Raw genomic sequence first — 23,252 nt, forward strand, 5'->3', positions numbered from 1 at the left:
TGCAGTCCAGTGTTCCTGTTTCTGTGATATTTCTGTATAATCTCCCTGTTGACTTCACATGCAAATGTGCATATTAGAGCTAACACTGGTACATCAGATTACAGGCTACAGAGCCCAGTTTCACTGTCTCACTGCAGGCAGAACAGATAAGGATTAGTGTTCCTTAGATAAGGTGTCAGGTAATTGCCTACAGCTGTGGTTACAAGCCACCCCTCCACATATTATTATTATTATTATTATTATTTTGAAGTCATGTGAAATTTGAATCTTCGTGTTTTACATATGATCACTTGTGATTGACTTTTTAACGTATATATTACATTTTTCACGTGTGAAAAGAAAACATAACTAAACGTACAAAATAAACGTAACTTGAAATAAATAGCATAGCAAGTTACCCTTTCCCACTGTCATCTTATAAGTGGGATTGTTTTTATGGTTCACATATACTACCTCATTCAATGCAAGTTTGTAAATATGCTGATATTATTGTGTTTTTATCTGTACTTATTTTATGCTATGTATGACCCCATGTGCCCCCCCCCCCTCCCCCCTCCCCGCACTGTTTGGTGAAGCCGCAGCCCTCGTTTCGTTTACATATGTGCCTGCACATTGTGATAATGACACTAAAATTGAATTGAATTGAATATGTACTCTTCCCCTGTTGAGTGTTCACATGTAATTTGCACATGTGATTTTTTCATAAGGGGAGAGAGGGAAAATGCTGAAGTGATGTTTTAGAAGGAGCCTGTGTGCAATACTTATGCTTAATAAGACATCTTGTTGGAGACCTAGAGAGGGAATTCCTTAAGACTTGTATGTCTAACATCTGAAGGGATGGGAGAAATTCTGTATCCAAAAGAAGAGGCTCATCCTATTTGATGCAAGTGGGAGTAAGAGGGAATGTGAGGATGTTGGAGCTTGAAGAAATAAATTCAGATTTTATAAAGTTCCATTTTAAGACACGTGTGCATTATGCATTTGTAAAAAGTGTAACTACCCAAATACATTAGTCAAGTGTGAACTTGTAAAACCGAAGGCTAGTGAAGGATGAGAGCAGCCCATGATCACTGTTGACCTCACAAGCTTAAATCAATGAGAAAATGCCCAAGCTTTGGAAACTGTAAGTCACCCTGGATATCCTCAACATCTGCTAACAGAACATTAAATAAGACTGGTATTCAAAATATTTCTCAGAAAACGAACCGATTGCATGTGATTTACATAGCCAACTTGAGAATTATCAGGGGAATCACAGACATACACAGAAATACACTGCATGGCCAAAAGTATGTGGACACCCCTTCTTATTAGGGGGTTTGGCTGCTTCAGCCGCATCCATTGCTAACAGGTGTGATTGTTCAAGTGTTCACATACTTTGGGGCGTGTAGTGTATATTCACTTCCCTCAATGATTACAGTTGAAGCAGTTGAAGCACTAGACTAGGTTTCCTTTGTTCCATCATACAAGAGTGACTCCTCTGGGTGACAAAGAGTCTGAGTCTGCAATCTTCTAGCCTGTGCATTAAATTAAATCTGTACTCCTGTGATTCAGTGACTGTGCTGCTCATTTGCTGGAGTAATGAATGGATCGGGAAATGAATGAATGAATGAATCTGGTGGATGGCAGCATATGCTTTGCAAGACACGCTGGATAGTCTGTGTTTTGCTGAACTAACTGAGGCTACCACAGACGTCTGTATGTTTGGCCATGAGAAAAAATAAGAAGCATAAGAATTGGTTCAGAAACTAACTTTAAAAGGTGCTCCTAACTGGATATCATGTAAACACTGCTTACCCCTTTTAGGAAATGTTTCTTGATGTTTGACCAAGAACAATAAAGTCCTGTATGATGTTTCAGGATCCCCCCCCCCACTCCCCAATGTGGGAGTGAAGCGTATCCAATCATGGGAAAAGAGTGCCCTGGCCTTGCCCTGGGACTGCCACTGGCCACACTAATAACAGCCCTGTCCACATCCATAACACACTCCTACCCGCCGGGTCAGAGCGCGAGCATACTTCTGCCTTGGGGTGAGAGCAGCTGGCAGTCCTCCAGGACGCTATCTGCCATTTCCTTTGGGGGGGAGGGGGTATGAACCGAAGGAGCTGCTCTGATTGGATAAACTCTGCTCACTGTGTCATAATAAGGCCTGAGCTGCAGTAATACGTCTAATCCTGTATTGCTTTACTGAGAAGGAGACGGCCACTCGCTGCAGGCTGCTGGCACTGGGCACAGCTGCTTGTCCCCTCATAGAGGACTGCTGTGGAACTGCTGACCTGCCGTCCCTTACTCTCTCCCCCCCAATGGCGTGACACCATGAACTCAGCGCATGTCTGGATTGTGCTCACCTCGGTCTTCTCCACCCTCCTCTTCCTCATCATTTTGGCGTTGCTCTGCTTCTTTACCTGCCGACTGGCGTCGAAAGTCAAGCCACTGGGCACGCCCATGCACTTCTGAGCATGCTGCAACCCCACCTGCTTCCTCTGACACCGGTACTGTCTTCTCTCTGATTCCCAGGAGACTAGCTGGGCAGCCTGAACACACGGTGTGCTTCGGCTTGCTGTAGTCATGCCACAGTGGCAAGAGCTCCTAATCAAATCATATCCCTTGTACAGTGGCATTGCACTGGCTAACAACAGAGATAGCGTGGTATTGACCAGCTATACCTATTGGCAACACAGCTCTGTACTATCTGGCTGTGGTGATAGCCCAACTGTGCACTGTGGTATATATAGCGTGCCCGCCAGTGCTTAGCTCTGTGGCTGAGAGCTGTAGAAACACAGGTTGGGTACAGTGGCAGCTCTTGGGAATGCATTAGTGTAGCGTGATGGTTAGGGAACAGGTCTTACCAGTCCAAGGTTATAAATTTGATTCCCTGCTTAATCTGAATCGAGTCAATAACTATCCAGCTGTATCAAAGTTAATTTTTAAAGTAAAAAGTTATCATAGAATATTCATTCTATATCTGTTTCTGACATAATGTGTTTTGAGAGTGAACTGCAGCTCAACGGACAAGGTCTAATTAAAACAATTCCCAGCTATTTATACTTCAGGAATTGCAATTAAAGTTCAAGAGTTCTCCAGTCTGTAGGTGATGAATGGGTGTTTCAGGTTGATTTTGTGTTACACTGACAAAGGTTGTCTTCAGAGCTGAATTGTTGGTGTGAATAAGCCTCATGCTGTCAGGGGAAAGAGAGTCCTGTAGGAGGTGTTTGGTTAGTCATTCAGCTGTAATCCGCTCTGCTACACGGTGTTCAATCCCATTAAAGTGACCTTCGCATACAGGCAATGTGGCAATGTCTTAATCTTCAGATTCCCTATCAGGAGGCGTCTGTGTTATGACCACTCTATGAGAAGGGATCTGTGTTATGACCACCCTATGAGCAGGGGTCTGTGTTATGAGGTGACCTCCATCCTCAAATGGGCAAAAGATGCAGGTAGGAGTTTCCAACTGCCACTGTCTGTACCTCCTGTCCCAACTGCTACACCACTGAATATCATCTGCAGTTTCTCTCCCGTAATATTCCCATGCAAGCATTCCCAACATGTTAGGTTTCCACAATGTTGGGAATGCAATGGCCAAGTGTGTGGCTGAGCCTGTCCAATTCCCAACCTAGTTTGGAAAGTCTAATTAGCTGTTTGATATTTGCAGCCAGGTTCATGCACAATCCCCGCTGCTGATTTGGGAGAGTGTAGACATCCGTAGTTCTCCAAGACACAGCGTCGCTAGCTTGCTTAGTCTCATACTGCATCCCACAGCACACTCACACAGGAGTCGGAGGAAGACCTTTCGTATGTGGCTATGATATGCAGTCCACAGGTGCCCGATGGACTAGTAAGGGTCACTAGAGAGCAATGAAACATGGACCCCTACCTGACTGCACCCTCCCGTACCTTGGGCGATACAATTAGCAATTGCGTGTTGCCCTATGGAACCAGCCACAGTTGGCACTAAAAATGTAAACATTTCAATTTTAATTGAGAATGGCTTTGCTCTAGATAGAGGAACACAAGATAGTCCTTTTTTGACTTTAAACATATTGTATCAGCATCAAGATCACAACCAGTAAGACTAAAAACCGAGTCATTCTTGGATGGGTCTTTCTGGTGGGTGCGGTTAAAGTCTGAGCCATTGTGTCAAACAAATGCATTTTTATGCACCTGCAGTACAGCTCAGTACTGAGTTTTGACTGATTGCAACACATTTTTTTTCATCAATTCGTAAAACCTGAAGCAATAGGTAGTTAATTCAATAAGAATAGCTATGTCATTTTATTTGGAGTCATTGTCCAATGAGTGGTTGACACTGCATTATTGGCAGCTGCAATCATAATATGGTTCACTAAACCATATAGCAGTTATGAGAATTTATTCTGATTTGTGTTGCATGGGTATTGAGAAGATCATGAGGGGGCTGGCCAGCTCTTTGACCACTCTTTGACAGGTGGGCGCATTGACCATGGTCACCATGAGGGCAAGGCTAAGCAGGCCCTGTATGAGGTGGTGGAGATGGACAGAGCCATCCAGCAGGGAGGACTGATGACCAGCTTGCATGACACCCTGACTGTGGTGACTGCAGATCATTCACATGTCTTCAGCTTTGGAGGATACACACCATGTGGAAACTCCATATTTGGTGAGTGAAAAATGAAAATGCAGTGTGCTCACAGTGACATGGTGAAGCCTGCCACTGTATGCTTGTGCATAGTGTAGCTGTAATTAAGCCAGTGACTTGGTGGATACTTTTATGATGTGAGAACCAGTGTGGCTTGTACACAGTATAATGAAAATTTAAGCCAGTAAGAGTAAGCGGTCCTCACAGGTTGCAATGTACTGGATATGATGATCTTAGCAGTGTGCAACAATAGGTATGACTTGCTTAGCTTCACCTCTATTCTGTATGGCAATGGACCAGGCTACAAACTGATCAATGGCGTGCGCGAGAACATCTCCACTGTGGACTACTGTACGTGCCCATTCTGTTTCCCACAGCCTCCTTCATCCTGTTTATTTAAAATGTAATATGTAATACTTGCAGAGCTGCATAGCATCAGTTAAGGAATTAGAATAACTAGAATAAGAACCGGTCTGTTTATCGTTTATCTAAGTCCCAGTTTAACCTCTCATGGACGGATCTGAGCTAATGAAACCAGAATGAGGAAATGACAGGAAATCAGAAGACATTATCCTGTTTTCCTGTTTCCTTGTCTCACTCTTCTCATTCTTACAGACCAAAATAACTACCAGGCCCAGGCAGCAGTGCCCCTGCGTTATGAGACGCACGGCGGGGAGGACGTGGCGGTGTTCGCTAGGGGCCCCATGGCCTACCTGCTGCATGGAGTGCAGGAGCAGAACTACATTCCCCACGTCATGGCCTACGCAGCCTGCATTGGGCAGAACTGAAACCACTGCCCAGCTGCCCTCAGCCAGGCACCTGCCCCGGCCCTGCCCCTCCTCCTGGCCTTCCTCATCCAAATTGGCCTCCTTTGCTGACCCTGGCCCCATCCAGCTCTGCCAGCCATCTGTGCTCACCCCACCCCCAACAGGACCATGACAACTCCACCCCACAATTCTGCTAATTCCACCTTCAATGTGCCCCTCCTCCCACAACTCACCCCCCCCCCTGCTGACCCATCTCCTCTTCCAGACCCACCTGTCTGTATGCACACATCCATTGTACTTTCATACTTCAGATTTTTGCTACACTAAATATAATATTGATAATAACAAAATTCTGTTCGTATACAATGTATGAAATCATCATTATGAATTGATAAGCATGAGATTTCTCATTTAGTATAGCACAAATGAGAAATACACTTTAGTGTTTATATTATATACATTATGTTTATATCCTGTAGTGTTTTAATGGGGAAAGGATAAACATTACACAGAAATATGGTGATTCAGTGTGACCAGAAATTTAATTCTCAAAAATGTTGGCATGTGGCTCTTGTGAACAAAATGGATTTAACAAAAAAAGTAACTTGTTGGGGGGCTGCTGGGTCACTCAATTGTGTGCTGCAAGTAGACCTTTTTCAAGTGAGCACCAAGGTTCTTGATCAAATCTGACCTGAGCCAGTGCATTGCATCACTCAGGGATATAGTCAGTAGGGATAGAGCAGTGTTCAGGGATACAGGCAGTAGGGATACAGCAGTGTTCAGGGATACAGTCAGTAGGGATACAGCAGTGTTCAGGGATGTGGGAGGGGTACAGTCAGTAGGGATATAGCAGTGTTCAGGGATGTGGGAGGGGTATAGTCAGTAGGGATATAGCAGTGTTCAGGGGTACAGTCAGTAAGGATACAGCAGTGTTCAGAGATACAGTCAGTATGGATACAGCAGTGTTCAGGGATGTGGGAGGGGTACAGTCAGTAGGGATATAGCAGTGTTCAGGGATATGGGAGGGGTATAGTCAATAGGGATACAGCAGTGCTCAGGGATACAGTCAGTAGGGATATAGAAGTGTTCAGGGATATGGGAGGGGTCAGTCAATAGGGCTATAGCAGTGTTCAGGGATGTGGGAGGGATGCAGTCAGTAGGGATACAGCAGTGTTCAGGGATACAGTCAGTAGGGATATAGCAGTGTTCAGGGATACAGTCAGTAGGGATATAGCAGTGTTCAGGGATAGTCAATAGGGATATAGCAGTGTTCAGGGATATGGGAGGGATGCAGTCAGTAGGGATATAGCAGTGTTCAGGGATGTGGGAGGGATGCAGTCAGTAGGGAGGCAGCAATGTTCAGGGATATGGGAGGGATACAGTCAATAGGGATATAACAGTGTTCAGGGATGTGGGAGGGGTACAGTCAGTAGGGATATAGCAGTGTTCAGGGGTACAGTCAGTAAGGATACAGCAGTGTTCAGAGATACAATCAGTAGGGATACAGCAGTGTTCAGGGATGTGGGAGGGGTACAGTCAGTAGGGATATAGCAGTGTTCAGGGATATGGGAGGGGTATAGTCAATAGGGATACAGCAGTGCTCAGGGATACAGTCAGTAGGGATATAGCAGTGTTCAGGGATATGGGAGGGGTCGGTCAATAGGGCTATAGCAGTGTTCAGGGATGTGGGAGGGATGCAGGCAGTAGGGATACAGCAGTGTTCAGGGATACAGTCAGTAGGGATATAGCAGTGTTCAGGGATACAGTCAGTAGGGATATAGCAGTGTTCAGGGATAGTCAATAGGGATATAGCAGTGTTCAGGGATATGGAAGGGATGCAGTCAGTAGGGATATAGCAGTGTTCAGGGATGTGGGAGGGATGCAGTCAGTAGGGAGGCAGCAATGTTCAGGGATATGGGAGGGATACAGTCAATAGGGATATAACAGTGTTCAGGGATGTGGGAGGGATACAGTCAGTAGGGATATAGCAGTGTTCAGGGATGTGGGAGGGATACAGTAGGTAGGGATATATAGCATTGCTCATTGCTCCAGTGACTCCAGCTGGCTGTCTCGGCACCTGTGGTTGGCATTCTGTACACGTGTATGAATGGGTCTCCTCCACCACTGCTCTACATGAGCATGGCTGGCAGCTGGCAGACGTGTGTTTTGGAGGAGAACTAGGGTGTGCCTTCACGCTGCCAAGCCAGCAGCAGGGCCTGTATATGAGCACACTTGCACATAGTCCACAAATTGGACATTCCAAATTCAGGTGATCGAGATGTCAAATTCTATAAAAAAGCCTTTCTAAAGGGAAGTGAGGCCATAGAGGTTGCACCTCTCCCCACCCCTCCCGACCTCCCTGTAGTCTCTAATTGGTTATGTAAGCTTAGGTATATAGCTAGGTAAGCTGTTTATTTTATTTTAGTTATTGCACTTGTGCCTACTTGTTTAATAATTGCCTGGATTATTTGCATAGACTGTTTTTGCTGCTGCTTTTGTTTGTGTTCAGATTAACCTACAGGGAGTTATACTACGCGGTCGCTCCCTGCGCTTGGATCTGTACTTCCCTCTAGGGTTTTCAACACACTTGTCCCTGGATACGGTTATACACTTTGTTGTACGTCACTCTGGATAAGAGCGTCTGCCAAATGCCTGTAATGTAATAGTCTAAACAGGAAAAACAAATAATTTTTACAGAATCAATGAAATCCAAAGGAAAAGCTCTATGATTATTATGGTGAAAAATGTCATTTTAAATATTTTTTAAAAATATTGAGTTATTGAGGAGGCAAATCTCAGTGGGTTCCCTCGGTTTTTAATCCACAGCTGTGTATTAACATAATTTTCCAAAGCACCATACTAGCAAGGGATCTGCTGCGTATGAAGTTGTGGATTACAGCGTGCAAATTGGAGTACTGTATCAGAGCACTCATTTAGTCAGCAAAATGGTAAGCATTGTTGGGCTGAATGGCCCATCATTATGTTATGAAGAATGTCTGTTGTGCACGACAGTTTTTTTTCTCTAGTTGATCCCTAGCAAGACTCCTGCAAGTCCCTAACCCTAACCCAAAATTCAGTGTTCAGTGTTTTCCCCTCCTGAGTGGAATTCAGAGATTTAAAGACTGAGGAACCTGTTCTGTGGTAGACACAGCAAAAGCGGAGAATATAAAAGTTTTAATATTTCACATGGGGCAAATTTAAAATTGTGAAGCAACTATGATTGTGAGTATTACAATGCTGAGCCCATTATAAACAATACACTACTTTAAAACAACTTTAAAAAGATAAATATGCTTGCTAAACATTCTTATAAATAAACCAAAATAAAAAATAAATGTTTCCTGGTCTTATGTCCTAAATATTTTCATAACTTCATGATTTGAGTTCTAACTCAATAACTAATGTAAACGTTGTGATTATCTAAATTATTTTGAATAGCATATGAAACTGATAATTAGGAAATCATATATGGTCAAATTACCTCTATCCATACATTAATTGCTATAGTTAATAATATGACTATTAATATGACTTTTTACTGAATATAATTACATAATATTCAGTATAAGGGCAGCACAGTGGTATGGTGGGGAGAACTGTAGCCTAGCTTTGAGTCCTGGCCAGGGCCTGTGTGTATGAAATTTATGCTCCTAACACAGCTTTCCAGTTACAGTATTGGCTTCTGTTGTAACCATGCCCCGTAGTAGAAATAGCTTTACAAAATAAGTAATTGTACCTCACTGAACCCGTGTTCAGCAGTTGTCTACGATCATGAAAATGCACTTTTGTACGTCGCTTTGGATAAAAGCGTCTGCTAAATGAATGTAATGTAAATGTAGTTACAACGAACGTTCAGAATCGATTCCATTGGTCAACACGATGAGAGTGCTAACCATGTCCTGATTCCATTGGTCAACACGATGAGTGCTAACCATGTCCTGATTCCATTGGTCAACACGATGAGTGCTATGTCCTGATTCCATTGGTCAACATGAGTGCTGACTACGCCCCGTAGCTGTAATTAACTTAGTGCATTTGCATTGCAAAATACAATTAGAAAATAAATTACAAAATAAGGCCTTATTTTTTAAATTTAAAAAAAAATTCCCTACGATGTGTTGCATTATTAACTGCTCTACTATAGATGGATTAAATCTAATATGAATCTAAATGCACATTTTGAAGGATCCATGCCATGCCGTGTCATTTGCAGAAAATCTAATCAACAGGACTCTGGTGGGCTGGTAAGACGTCTTCGAATACAATTGACAGTCAAATCTAATTGCAGCAGAAGTCCAAGGAATTCTACCCAGCCAGCATGCGTTAAACTATACATAGTGCAGTACATTGAAAAGACCAAACTCTGAGCACAAACAAGAATGTAGTGTCTATTACATGGCAATTTACTCAAAAGTCTTCAAATAGCAAATCGCAGAAGAGATCCAATGAACTGTAGCCAGCCATGTTTCATTAAACATATTGGAATCTAGAATGGCTAATTTCAAGATTCTATTAAACCACATATATTAGTTAAATAAAGGGTCTTTGAAAGAGCAGTTCATACAGTGATTATTTTAAAATTATTTTCTGTCTAGCATATTGTGATGATATATCTGGCCTTAATACTTATGTAATTACACTGTACATACAGTACAAACAGTATGTGGCCCCCTAGTGGTGGAATGAGCTCCCTACTACAGTCAGAGCAGAGACACTGCCCGCATTTCCCTGGAGACCGAAAACACCTATTAAAACTGCAACTAGCCTCAACTAATGCTAGACTCTGGGCATTTTGCATGGGTCTACTATACTGCTTAAGCTAAATCAAACTAGATCCAGTAATCCATGTGCTGATAATTGAAAAGTACATGAATGTTAATTCCAGGTGCCCCCCTGCTTGTGTGCATTGGCAATCTATATAAGACTGGTCCTGTTCCGCTATGAAGTGTCTATAGTTCTGTTGGTCCCTTCCATGACATCACTGTGTTTCATAACACATGGCCTGTTGGGTCAATGATTGACATGGCGCAGGCTTCTCCTCACCACTCATGGGAAAGAAAAACAGCTGCTAAATGTTTTGTGTGTGATTGAGCAAAGGCTAAAGGTTAAGGGTTAGTACTGCCAATTAGAAAACCCTATGCATGCTATTTTAATATGGATTCTCAATAGGGTCAAATATTTCTTCTGAAGGAAAGGATTCATTTTATAACTATGATTATAATAGAAATGTGTCATTTTTGGCCAGGTTTTGATGACTGATGTCTTATGTGGAAAAATACAATGTGTGGTATGGACACATGAAACATTAACACAAATACAGAATGGCATTTCAGAGGAAAACTCATCTGTCTTGAGCTTCAAACCTACATTCAAAATTTTTAGTACAGAGCTTATACATGCAACTGCAGTGCTTTCTAAAATATTGGCAATTGAAAGATACATTGTGGTTTAAGAAACTGTATATCTATGTCCAATTGCATTTACCAATGTAAAATGAATGTACTGTATATGGACCCAACTTTCCCTGATGTACTTCACTAGAGGACATTGTCTTTCTACAAATGCAGTCATGGAACCTACTGTTGTAAGCTATTGTTAACATTTAAACCATTTAAAATATATATTGAAAAGTTTTAAAACTAACAAGAAGTGTTTTACAGCTTTTACAGCATATTTTCAGTAATTTGTCTTCCTCCAGAGGTCCTTTTTCCAGATTGTACATCATGTCTACCCACATGCTCAGTGTGTTCAGGCCTGGAGCTCATCACAGATAAACCAGACCTCTCTGAATAACTGAATGCTTCTTGTTTAGCTTTGTCCTTTGCAGTCTGAAGAATGCAGCTGAAGATGTTCTAATCCCTCAGTCAAGCTTCTTGGTCGAGTATCTACAGGCATCCAGTGCAGGCAGCATTAGCGCAGATTTCACATGGATCTGGTGGAGTGATTATGTCCACTGGAGAAAACACAGAATCATTTGGCTGTAATTCAATATATAAAGCATGCAGACAGTGAGGACAGTTAGTTGTTGTTCATCCAAACAATAGAATGGACAAGTTGTGTGATCTAAGTGATTTTGACCATGGCATGTTTGTTGGTGCCAGGCATGGAAGTTCTCAAACAGTGGCCCTCCAGGGATTTTCACATGCTACAGTCCCTGGAGCTTACAGAGAATGATGCAATAAACATCCAGCGAGGCAGTTCTGTGGGTGAAAACACCTTGTTAATGACAGATGAGGGGAATGGGCAGAGACCTTCAAGCCAATAGAAAGGGCACAAATGCTTAAATAACGCTCAATGTGCCTGTTTGCCACATTGTTGTGCAGTACAGAAGAGCATGCACAACACATGGATGCTTGCAGCTAATGGGGCACAGAAGCAGAAGACTATGCCGGGTTTACTCCTGTCAAAAACAGAAAGATGATGCTACAGTGGGTATTAGATCAAAAACTGGTCAATTGAAGATGGGAAAACATTTCCTGCTCTGATAAACCTCATTTCTTCTGCAAAATGAAGACAGTAGGGTCTAACAGTATGAACACATGGATCTATCCTTGTGTCAACAGTACAGGTTGCTGGCAGTGGTGTAATGGTGTGGGGACTTCTCTTGGCACACATTAGGCCCCTTAATAGCAACTGAGCAACATTTTAATGCCACATCATACTTAAACAATGTTACTGACCACGTGCCTCCCTATATGGCCACAGTCTATTTTTTTTTTTCCAGTGGATACTTCCAACAGAATAATGCGCAGTGTCATTATTTATGCATTCTCTCAAGCTGTTCTGTTAACATGACAGTGAGTTCAGTTTACTCCAATGGCCTGCACAGTCAATCCAATACAGCACATTTTGGATGAAGTAAAACAGGAGGTTCACAGCATGAATATGTGCTTGGAAAATATACAGTTTCCACATGATGTCATTGAGCATGGGCCCAAATCACAAAGGAATGTTTTCACCTTGGTGAATCCTTACGGTAAAGGATTTAGGCTGTTCTGGAGGCAAAAGGGGGTATTAGATAGGTGCAACTATAGGTGTGTGTGTATATACACACAGTGTATACAAAGAATAAACAAAAGAAAAGCAAAAGAATGAATATATATATATATATATATATATATTCATTCTTTTGCTTTTCTTTTGTTTACTCTGTGTATTCTTTTGCTTATCTAATGAATGAAAATGACACTCTTGACCTGACATTTCTTAATGGACTTTATAGCTTTCTCAATGAGTAGACCATGTATACATAGCAGCACCTCATATACAATACCATGTATACATAGCAGCACCTCATATACAATACCATGTATACATAGCAGCACGTCTTATATATTACCATGTATACAAAGCAGCACCTATCTTGTCTGTTTCTCTCTGATGTGTCACCTGGGTGCCAGCAAGGCAGGTAACATGTACTGGGTTTCACATTGGTAGAAATCTTTTCATTTCCTTCCCTGGAGGCATGTGGTACATTTTTCATTGACATAACCAGGATGAAAATTCTTCTGGAAAAAATTGTGTTTTTTGTTGTGTTATCAACTTAGTATTTATGCTTTCTTACTAAAGTATTGTGGCAAGTAAACTGAAGAATGATTATGTGGCTAAGCTGATGTCCACAATATTAATCATTGTGGTATCTTAGGTGACCACAATGGATTAAACATGCGTTTCAGTTTAATGGCACATTCCGAAGTTTTGTTACTTCATAGATTATGCAGCACTTGGTTTATTGATTATTGCATTTTCCTGCTGCTAAGCCACATATAATACAGATACCACACACACGTGCATGCACATACTCACCCAGCCTGTTGAACAGTGCACTGGCCCCCTCTCTCTCACATACAGGTAAGAATTCAGCTGGAAGGTGGGGGTTGGAACAAACGGCATGTGAGCCAAGGTTTGGAGGGTGGGGGGTGGACATAGTGTTGGCCCCCAGAAGGTGCTTCAGGACTTTCACGGCCTCCAGGGGGAAGCTAAGGTCTCCATCCTTGGAAAGGAAGGAAAGTGCATGTATAAAAATGCTTCTCAAGACACAACTTTTTCATCTCATTCTTTTCTGATCCCTAATATGAAGAGTTTTCATTTTAGACTGGATTAACCAACAGATAAGACTTAAATGCTCCATAATTACAGTTAGGGGCCATAGAGGTACTTTGCATGCAGATACTCATTTTGAGAGGTTCAAAGGAAAAAGAGCTTCAGGGTCTAGCTCATTTCTAAAGTATGTTAACAGCTGTGCCCAATTGACCCAACAACAATGGTTGTTTGCTCAAAATATTTTCTGTTGCCCAAATATTCTTTAATTGTGGGTGCAGTCTAAGACATTCCACACTATTGTTTTCTACATACATTGACAGTTGAGTAGGGCTAATTAACAACTGAATGATTTTTACATATATGGAGATATTCACATTGATCACAAAACAGTCATCTCTCACACCCTGGAACCAGGTAAAATCTGCAACAATGGGTTCATAAAATGTAATAGTACTAATCTAATTTATGAAGGTCACATTGCACAATGCCTTTATTGCTAAGGTAGGTTTTGTTTATGTGTCAAGGGTATTTCTTTATCTCTGTTAGTATCACTTAATGGGTGATGACTTTCTGAGGCACATAACTGTACTGCCTGAAAACTACAAGTCTCTGATCTACACAAATCCAGCCGCCCTAGAATCTAAATCATATGACAGGCATTGACACATGATGTATATCATATACATCTTCAATCATCCGATTTTTCGCAGTCCTACAAAAGGCATCTTCATCTTTACTGTATGTTCCAGTCAGTTGAATTGTTTATGGAAAAAAAGAGCAAGTTATGGGCAAGATGCAGGCATATTTTAGAGAACAGCCACTCACCATCACCCACACGCCCTGCGATTCCTGAAGGAAGCAGAAAGCCAGAAGTATCAGAACCACTGCCTCTCTCATCTCACACAGATCACGGCTCGTCCTGCTGTGTTGGAGTGCAGAACATTCCTTCTTCACGCGCCAAATATAAAGTGCCTGCAGACAGTTTACTAAGTTACCTATTAACAACTAGGAGGTGGAAGGCACCAGTGGGACATTTCAGTGCTTTCAGATAAAGTAAGAGGAGCTTGTGAAATGGGATCCTCTACAGGTTTACAGGTTTTTGGTCACTACAGATTAAGTGGAAGTGTAAGACTCTCAGAATGCATATGTATACCCTTAACCACAATGCAGCTCTATTGTGGCTGAAATATATTATTACATTACAGGCATTTAGCAGGCGCTCTTATACAGAACAACTTACAACGAATTACATAATATCCAGTTATATAAATGGTTACTAAGGAAGCAATTTAGATACTTCCTAAAGCAATTCAGGTTAAGTACATTGCCCAAGGGTACAATGGTAGTGACCTACCTGAGAATCAAACCTGCAACCTTTGGGTTATAATCTCAGTTCTCTAAACAGTATACGACATGAAACAGCCAAAAAGAAGGTGAAAAGTCTGTGTCATGGTTTGACTATTGATCATAAACATATCCTATACTGAAACATTTCGAAGGTCAGATTTTAAGTTTACATTTCAATAAAAGTTATGCATTCTAAGATTAGGTGTTCTTTTTTAAATGCTATTTTTCCAGTTTCAGTACCTGATAAGCATGTTTTCTCACACGTATTTCTGTACATTCTGACAGCACCGTGTAATTCCATTTAATGATTGATAGTAGCAGCATTAACCCAGCTATTTTTACTGCTGTACATGCTGTAATACCATGACGGATGTGGGCAGATAGAGGCAACGACGAAAGAGGGGCTGGACCGCAATGGTGGGGGAGACGCAACGACAGCACTCGAAATTTGGGGCAAGAGCCCCACCGGCAGCGTGGGGAAGAAAGTAGAAATGCCGATTAGGGAATTTGCAATATAACAGACAGTGGGTAAAGTGACAGTGGTATGAATTGGGGAATTACAATTGGGGGCCAGCCAGGAATAGTCTGTGGCTGCATAGCTACTAGGACAGGGATCGAGAGCCCATGGAGTCATGGGGGGGGGGGGAAACAATACCCACCTATCAAGAGCCAGCCCATGTACAGCTGATTGACAGGTGACAGTAAGGAAAGGATGCCACCCCACAATGCTCTATGACTACAGGCTTCTCCCACCCTGTCTCCAGACTATAACTGATTATAACCATGAGCATAAAGGTGCACTTTAATCTTAATTTAAATATTGGGACTGTGTCTGACTCAAATTTTGGAAGCGTGCTCTAGAAGAGTAAAGGTCTGTAGGAGAAAGCTCTAGCAGCTTTTTGGTTTTTAGAAATTCTTGGGACTACCAAGTAACCTGCGTCTTGAGAACAGAGTGACCTTGTGGGCTAATAAAGTAGGAGCAGGTCAGTTATGTACACTGGTGCACGTCCATGCAGAGCTTTAAAGGTCAGGAGCAAAACCTTGAAATCTATCCTATGCTTAATGGGTAGCCAGTGAAGCGATGCTAGCACTGGAGTAATGTGCTCACACTTCTTAGCTCTGGTCAAGATACGAGCAGCTGCATTCTGCACAAGCTGGAGACTCTTTAACAAGTTATTAGGACAGCCAGATAACAGGGCATTACAGTAATCTAGCCTAGACGTAACAAAAGCATGGATCAATTTCTCTGCGTCCCCCACTGACAGGAAATGCCTGATTTTAGCTCTGTTAACTGAAAGAAAGCAAGTCTGGATATGCTTTTTATATGCATGTCAAAGGTTAAATCAGATCAATGGTAACACCAAGGTCTTTAAGAAACATATTTGGTTCAGCCAAACAAGTCACAGTTTTGGGTAAGAGTAGACATTTTCTCCCTTAATATTTTGGGACCTAAAACCAACATTTCGGTCTTATCCAAGTTCAGGAGCAGAAAATTAGAAAGCATCTAAGGCAGGGGTTCCCAAACATTTCCATGCCAAGGCCCCCCAAATAGCATTAGCTTCTGGCCAGGGCCCCCCTTTTGCAAGATGTCTTTAAAAACCCATTGACAATACTATGGCAAATGAAAAAATAGGAAATAAACAACTTCTGAATATGTGTCCTTACTTTTTTTAATGCAATAATAATTACATTTGTATTTCAAATCTTTAATCATTCAATTAAACTCCATTATAAGCATTGTTCGTCCGCTTGTCAGGTCTTTTCCTTTTCAAAACTTGTCCATTTTTGTGAGTTAGCACTAGCTGGCTAGATGCTGGCAAGCGAGCTTGCTAGCTGAATTTCAGGAGCAGAGCAGCTTCGTAGCAGGTGCAGACCGTTACCACGTCAACACTGACAGTATGTGATGAATGATGTTTTGACTGACAAGCAATTAGAAAGATGGGCATGGCAAATAAGATTGATATGTTATATTATTATAAATAATATTTTATAATAGCTTTTTCAGATTTCGGTATCTCCTGAAGGATTTTTTGAGTTCTCATCGAAATACTTAAGGTAAGTATAATTCTTTTTAAACTATTGTTTAGGTCCATCTTTCTTCTAAATGCCCTGCTGGTCTTTTCCCAAAGCTCGACAATTTAGGGGGGTGAAGAAATTTGAAAGAGCCCAAACTGGTCTTGGTTAGTCAGATTCACGCGTGTAGTGCAAGATGGTCTGGTGTGTGGGTGGTGATAGTCACCGATAGAAAATTGGGCACCATTTAAGGTCTGTGGCCCCAGACCACCACACCCTGCGTGCTGTCCAAGTGGACCCAGGGGGACTGGATACTTACCTTGCTAGACCCAAGTGGTTTTTGTTAACACCGCTAGGTAGCCCAACCACCCGAGTCAAGCCTGAGAAGGGTCTACATCTTGGGGCCTGCTCCAGTCTCCCCCAGATCAGATACGAGCGATACGTACCAGTCTGGGTTAACCTAGACATGGGGGCGATTAGGGAATTAAAACAAACAGTGGGTAAAGTGACAACGGTATGAATTGGGGAATTACAATTACAATCGGGGCCCTGCCAGTAATAGTCCATGGCTGCATAGCTACTAGGACAGGGATCGAGAGCCCATGAGGGGGGGGGACAACAATACCCGCCTATCAAGAGCCAGCCCATGTAAAGTGGGGTCACAGCTGATTGACAGGACCTCGTCGCTTCTGCTAGCTGGAAGCGGGCCAGAGCATATTACTTCCCAACATGTCTTTTTTTCACTGCACATGATGATTGTGGAGGTGGACAAGATGTGGAAATTATTCTCCTCCTTCCTTCATCTGCAGAGATGGTATGTGTGTGTGGTTCTATAAACATACAAAACAATGGCATAACATCAATCACAAATGTACTATAATAATAATGCTGCATACAGAATTTATAACATACAAAGGAATATTAGTATTCACAATTTAAGTAACATGAACATCAAATTAATTTGCTAACAGAATGAATAAACCTTAGTTAAAACAGTACTACAAGAGAACTAAAAAGTTATATTCGAATCATTAGTGTAGAATAGAAGCAAACTCACATATGGATGCACGCACACGGGTCTCTGACTGACGCTGTGCAATACTTCACCGAGAAAAGCAATATTTCCGATATTCAACAATGGATGATACAGATTCTAAAGTTCCCTTCTCCTAACTTTTCTTTAACTGTGCATCTGATTGTGTCGTCGCTACTATTCCGCGTTTAAGGTAGGCGTGTCTTTACTTAATTTGTTCCTGCTGTTGTTAGTTAGAGAATATAGTTGTGCGTTAGTTCAGATAATCGCTTAAATTTGTCTCAGCTGTTCTTAGTTAGAGAACATAGTTGTGCGTTTGTTCAGATAATCGGTCTTTAATTTGTCTCAGCTTTTGCTAGTTAGAGAACATGTTGTGCTAGTTCAGATAATCGCTCTTTAATTTATTTCAGTTGTTAGTTAGAGAACATAATTGTGCTTTAGTTGAACAGTGTGAGCACATATGGATACAGTCGTGATACTGTTAAATAGCCCTGTATTGTCTTGCTAATTTCGAGCAGCTTCACCTGGTGCTATTCTGCCCTAACGAGCTCATTGCAATTACGTAATTGCCACCCCCTATTTTTAAACTCCAACTGAGGCTGCTGGAGGCGTAGGCCGCCTCGTCGTCAGTTTGTCATGTGTTTAACCCTGATTCCCTTGTGCCCGTTGCCTCGCTCCAGACGGGTCATCTACCGCAGGCGCAACATATCTAACCTGCCACCCCTGTGCACATCTCAGGAACTCACTGTTGTGGGTGGACTATGGAATTGTCAGTCAGCTGTCCCAAAAGCTGACTTCACTACTGCCTTTTATGTCTATATGTGTGATATGTTGTTTTTATCTGCTGCTGTAACACCCAAATTTCCCCACCTGGGGATTAATAAAGTCTATCTTATCTTAGCCAAAGCAAAGTCTCTTGACTTCCTGGCTCCCAGAGTAACCACAATTGCAGTAGGAGAATTTTAACGGATTGTTAATTTTTCTTAATTGTGCATTTGTTGGTCTGAGGGATTACTTATCCTGACAAGAAATGGCTGTAGATGCCACGAAGAAAAAGCCACATATTCACATAAAAATGAACAGTTTGTTAGAATTCCGGTATTGCATTTGAGCTTTGCAAACAACGTGCCAAACCGGACAGGATAGAGTTTGAAAAGCACTGGTCTGCAACATCAGTAGCAAGCAATCACTGCATTCTTAATTCAACATCAATCCCCACATTACCACTGAAACAAGCAGAGAAACACTTTGCAGGTTCATAAAGACAGAACATCGATTACAGCAGGGCGAAGCACGATGAAAAAATTTTTTTTCTGCCAAAGTAATGTGCGCTCTGAGGATCGACCCAGATCTCTGACACATCAGGTGCTATCATAGAGAAAAAAAAGCAAACTAACAGAAAATTAAATCAGGAATGTTAAGTCTACCTTTAGTAAAAGGCTGGTTGGAAAAGAAAAAGCAAGCAGAGTAAAAGACCAGTACAAACAGTGAGCCTGAAGCTGATTTAGGTCATTTTCATTTTTATTGTATATAAAAGCGAAGACAGCATTTTTAGCAGTAAGACTTCTGGTAGCGAGGGCGGGCTCCGGCTCCAGCAAACTCGTCGGACCGGGAGCGGCGGGAGTCGGCCACCAACAAGGTCCCGCGGTACCGGATCAGGATGTCTTCGATCTCCTTCTTAGAGGTTTCAAGCACGTCTGGAAACAGACCACAGCAAGTCAGCAAACCAGCTCTAACCAGGGAGCCCCATCTCCTGACTCTGTAACCAGGGAAGTGTGGAGTTTTGCAGAGAAAAACGACTGGCTTGGGTTTCAAGTATGCAAAAATCACTTTATTCGAGCAGATCGCTCTGGAAAACATGCACTCAGACTGCCACGTCAGGAAGCTCTGATCTCCCTCGCTAAACCCCCGGCTTATCTCTCCCTCCCGGCTGACGCGCCACCTGTCAGGTGAGTCTGGGAACGTGGGCGTGTTGCCACAGGGGATTCTGCCTCTCTCCCCCCAGTGCTCACTACAGAAGCCCACCTCCTGACTGTCAAACCAGCGAGGCCCATCTCCTGACTGTCAACCAGGGAGGCCCACATTGACAAAGTTCTCCTAGGCGGCACGATTCTTCTTTAAAATGGTGCATATGACATGTTGGTTCAGTGAAATTGTAGCTGTGTGCAACAGACTCCTTCTGAATGAGTGCATTACTGGAAAGTACACAGACTGTCACGCTCTCACGCCGACCTCCCTGACAGTCTGTCTTTATTGGACACCGAATAAATAAAATAACAGATGCAATCAAAAGTCTGGTTAGCGTTATGTCTGTATTACTTACGTGAACACATCTTACACATCCATGATATGTAAGATGTGCGTAGCAAATAACGTTAGGTAGCTACCTAGTAAGTGTTATGCATAAGAGTGGCTAACAACAAGACTAAGGTGGTCATAAAATTTTTCCCGACCGTGAAGAACGCCTTACTCGTTTACATTTTGAATAGATGTGGCTACTGGCTAAATCTATCGTCGTTAACGTCGAAGCACTGTCGACACAAGCAATATCGGAAGGGAATTTAGTTTTGACTAGGTAGTTAAACAAAAACTCCAACGACATATAGCCTATATAACGCCGGTTAAGAAAGCATGTTACAATGTTGTAGGTAGAGAATTAACAGCAGATGAAGCACACAGCATTACCCAACGTTAGACAGATAGTCAATGTTAGCGACCTTGTACGACGGAGGCTAGTATTTGACGTTAATTAGCATTAGCTAGTCAGTGAATTAATAGTTGTTTTCTTACCTTCGTAGTTGCGAATATACACATGGCATATAATTAATAGCCTTTCTCCAATTTGCTGGTTGAGTCTTTAGTCGTTGTGAAAATCCTATGAACGCGAGTGATGTTTATCTTTGGGAGCTCCTATTGACAGTGGGTGTAGAAGGTCGCCATTGCTAAACCGGGAAGAACCGAGCAGTACTAATTACGGGAGCTAGCCTGGAGCTATGAGGCTAAGGGCACGTCATCCTTGATGATCCTTGATAGTTTACCAAGCAAGCATTGTAATCGGTGGCACGGTGGCTCAGTGGGTAGCGCTGTCGCCTCACAGTACGAAGGTCGTGATATCGAATCTCGGCTCTGTGCGGAGTTTGCATGTTCTCCCCGTGTCCACCTAGGTTTCCCCAATCCGAAAAACATGCATACAGGTTAATCGGAGATACTAAATCGGCCACGGTTGTGAGTTAGAGGCAGGAATACACTTTGAGTGTATTCCTGCCCCTCGCTCAGAACCAGCTGGGGTAGTCCCCCCCCCAGCCATCTTGCTCAGGTACGGTAGATAAGGTAGGGTCGTTTTTTGAAATAGATCCATAATAGACATAGTCTAGATCCGTGTTTATTGTGTATCTATGAGATGTTTGCCATACTTCCCAGCGAACGCGAGACGTGCAGACGATATGTTTATTGCGTTGACTTATTAACCGGCTACAATATGTGGAAAGGAATGAATGTGGATTGAACTTGAGCTCTTGTGCGCTTACCGGCCGGCCTGTGTTGTTCTTTAATCAGGGTTCGTACGGTCATGAAAAACCTGGAAAAGTCATTGAAATTTAAAATGCAATTTCCAGGCCCTGGAAAAGTTATGGGAAACAATATTTTTGGAAAAGTTTTGGAAAAGTAATGGAAATATAGCTAAAGTTGCATCAAATATAATTACTAATTAATCCAAGCATAAAAATAGTATGTATAGTAATAAAACGTAAATTGGCACGGTATTTTGGTGGTGTGAGAAGTTAATTCGGTCTGGCTCAGTCTGTTTACAGGCACGCCCAACAGGCACGCTTCTGCTAATGTAGCAGTTAGTAAACGTAGGCCCTACTGTGCCAACAATATGCCAGGGAAGTGCAGCTTCAATAATTCAAAAAGTTAGGAGCACCCACCAAAATGTAAGGAGCACCAACAATATATGCAATAGATTTTTTATTGATAAACGACAATATAACAGTACGGTTTACAAGTAACAGTTAAACTGTCACGCCTAAAATGTGTCGACTCTTCAAGGAATTGCGTGTTATGCATTCAAACTACAAAGCGTTTCTCGTCACATTAATACCGCTAATTAAATCACGAGACATTCAATAGCAGTAAACTGCATCGGAGAAATTAGCTGTTTCAACCGGGTCGCTACACAAAACATTACGTTAACGTTTCAAAAAAAAAAAAAAATGCCGTAGCCTAATCGCTTCAACTTTTCAGCTTTCGATAACGCTAATAAATTGAACATAAACACGCGTTAGCTCTCTGTGTCGCGTGACAGTGGAGTGCAGCGAAAGGGGGTGATTGAAGGCTAATATTAACCAATTTAAAATCAGCATTAAAGGTAAGAATGTCAAGCTCATGATTGGTTCGATCACCGTCAGCTCACAAGGCACATACTGAGTGTACTAGCTGTTTGAGACATTGACAAAAATGTTAAACTATTGGAATTAAAATATGAGAGAATGTATCTAAGTGTGTCTGTCTGGTGTTTATTTGTTTTAGAGAGGCACCATATGTTTCAGATGCAGACCTAATTTTACTTAGTGTTACAATACATAATTTTAAATCGTCCCGCTGAGAGAGTAATTTGTTTTGGTCATGGAAATTCAGTTAAAGGTTGTGGAGAAGTCATGGAAAAGTCATTGAAAATCATTGGTGAAAAAGTGTATGAACCCTGTTTAATACCACGGACAGGTTTGCTAATGATATTTGACGCATTGCATAGCTATGTCATGGTGCTGCACTAAGAAAGTGACAGTCTGGTGAACCTCCGGTTGAAGGATTGAATCCCGCCTCGCACTCAGGCAGATAATTTCCTCTTTTACACTAAGGTTTTCTTACGCTTATATTTGCTTTAGCAAAACTGACTGACGGCCACCCATATGCATTTCATGACGGCAAACGTATTCCTTTTATTAAAAAGTTACCAGTTCACCACTGTGCCATTTCTACTAACTACATTTCTTCACTTGGCTACCGTACAAAACCTTATCGGCAAACGCCACGTTTCTACATTTATGTCACCTCGCCCTGTTAAAACATTACATTTAAAATCAAGTTTCACCCAAAAGTATAGCTACTAGTGCTGAACATGAGAAAAACACAACATCTCTCCGCGCCGGCCAGCCGTGTATAGGTGTAACGCCGTCCCACGGAAACGATGGTTCGAATCCGCCCGTGGGCAAATAAATAATCGTTTATAATCGTTCATAATTGATTTGTTCTTCACAGAAGTGTCTCAGATAACGCTTCTTCTTTTTTTAGGTTTGATATTAACATGATATTTGTTCTCCACCTCCATTTTATTATGGAGAGGATCAGGAAATCTTTTCTGCCGAATCAATACATATAAAGTTATCAAAGTAATTACATCAGATCAATTATTGCAACAGTACAAATAGGATTACAA

General features: G+C 42.0%; 1 protein-coding gene and 1 long non-coding RNA gene across 3 annotated transcripts; one reads left to right on the forward strand and one right to left on the reverse strand.

Annotated features, from left to right (window-relative positions):
• The first annotated feature begins 560 nt into the window (after positions 1-560).
• LOC135237522 (alkaline phosphatase-like) lies at positions 561-8,717 on the forward strand. 2 transcript variants are annotated; one of them, XM_064304705.1, is made up of 5 exons: positions 561-2,492; positions 4,445-4,636; positions 5,231-6,143; positions 6,210-6,486; positions 6,869-8,717. In XM_064304705.1, the coding sequence occupies exons 1-3, from the start codon at positions 2,330-2,332 to the stop codon at positions 5,401-5,403; spliced, it is 528 nt and encodes a 175-aa protein (XP_064160775.1). In that variant the 5' UTR covers positions 561-2,329; the 3' UTR covers positions 5,404-6,143; positions 6,210-6,486; positions 6,869-8,717. The 2 variants fall into 2 exon arrangements, with proteins under 2 accessions (XP_064160775.1, XP_064160776.1); XM_064304706.1 differs by lacking the exons at positions 561-2,492; positions 4,445-4,636 and adding an exon at positions 4,692-4,966 and having other exon boundaries at positions 5,231-6,486.
• Positions 8,718-19,318: 10,601 nt separating this feature from the next.
• Positions 19,319-21,144, reverse strand: LOC135237523 (uncharacterized). Its single transcript, XR_010324847.1, has 2 exons — positions 20,609-21,144; positions 19,319-19,515 (listed from the first exon to the last, which is right to left on the reverse strand). It is a non-coding gene; the product is annotated as an uncharacterized LOC135237523 (long non-coding RNA).
• Between the last annotated feature and the right edge of the window lie 2,108 nt (positions 21,145-23,252).

The sequence above is a fragment of the Anguilla rostrata genome, chromosome 13 (genome assembly GCF_018555375.3).
Source record: "Anguilla rostrata isolate EN2019 chromosome 13, ASM1855537v3, whole genome shotgun sequence".
Taxonomy (NCBI): Eukaryota; Metazoa; Chordata; class Actinopteri; order Anguilliformes; family Anguillidae; genus Anguilla; species Anguilla rostrata.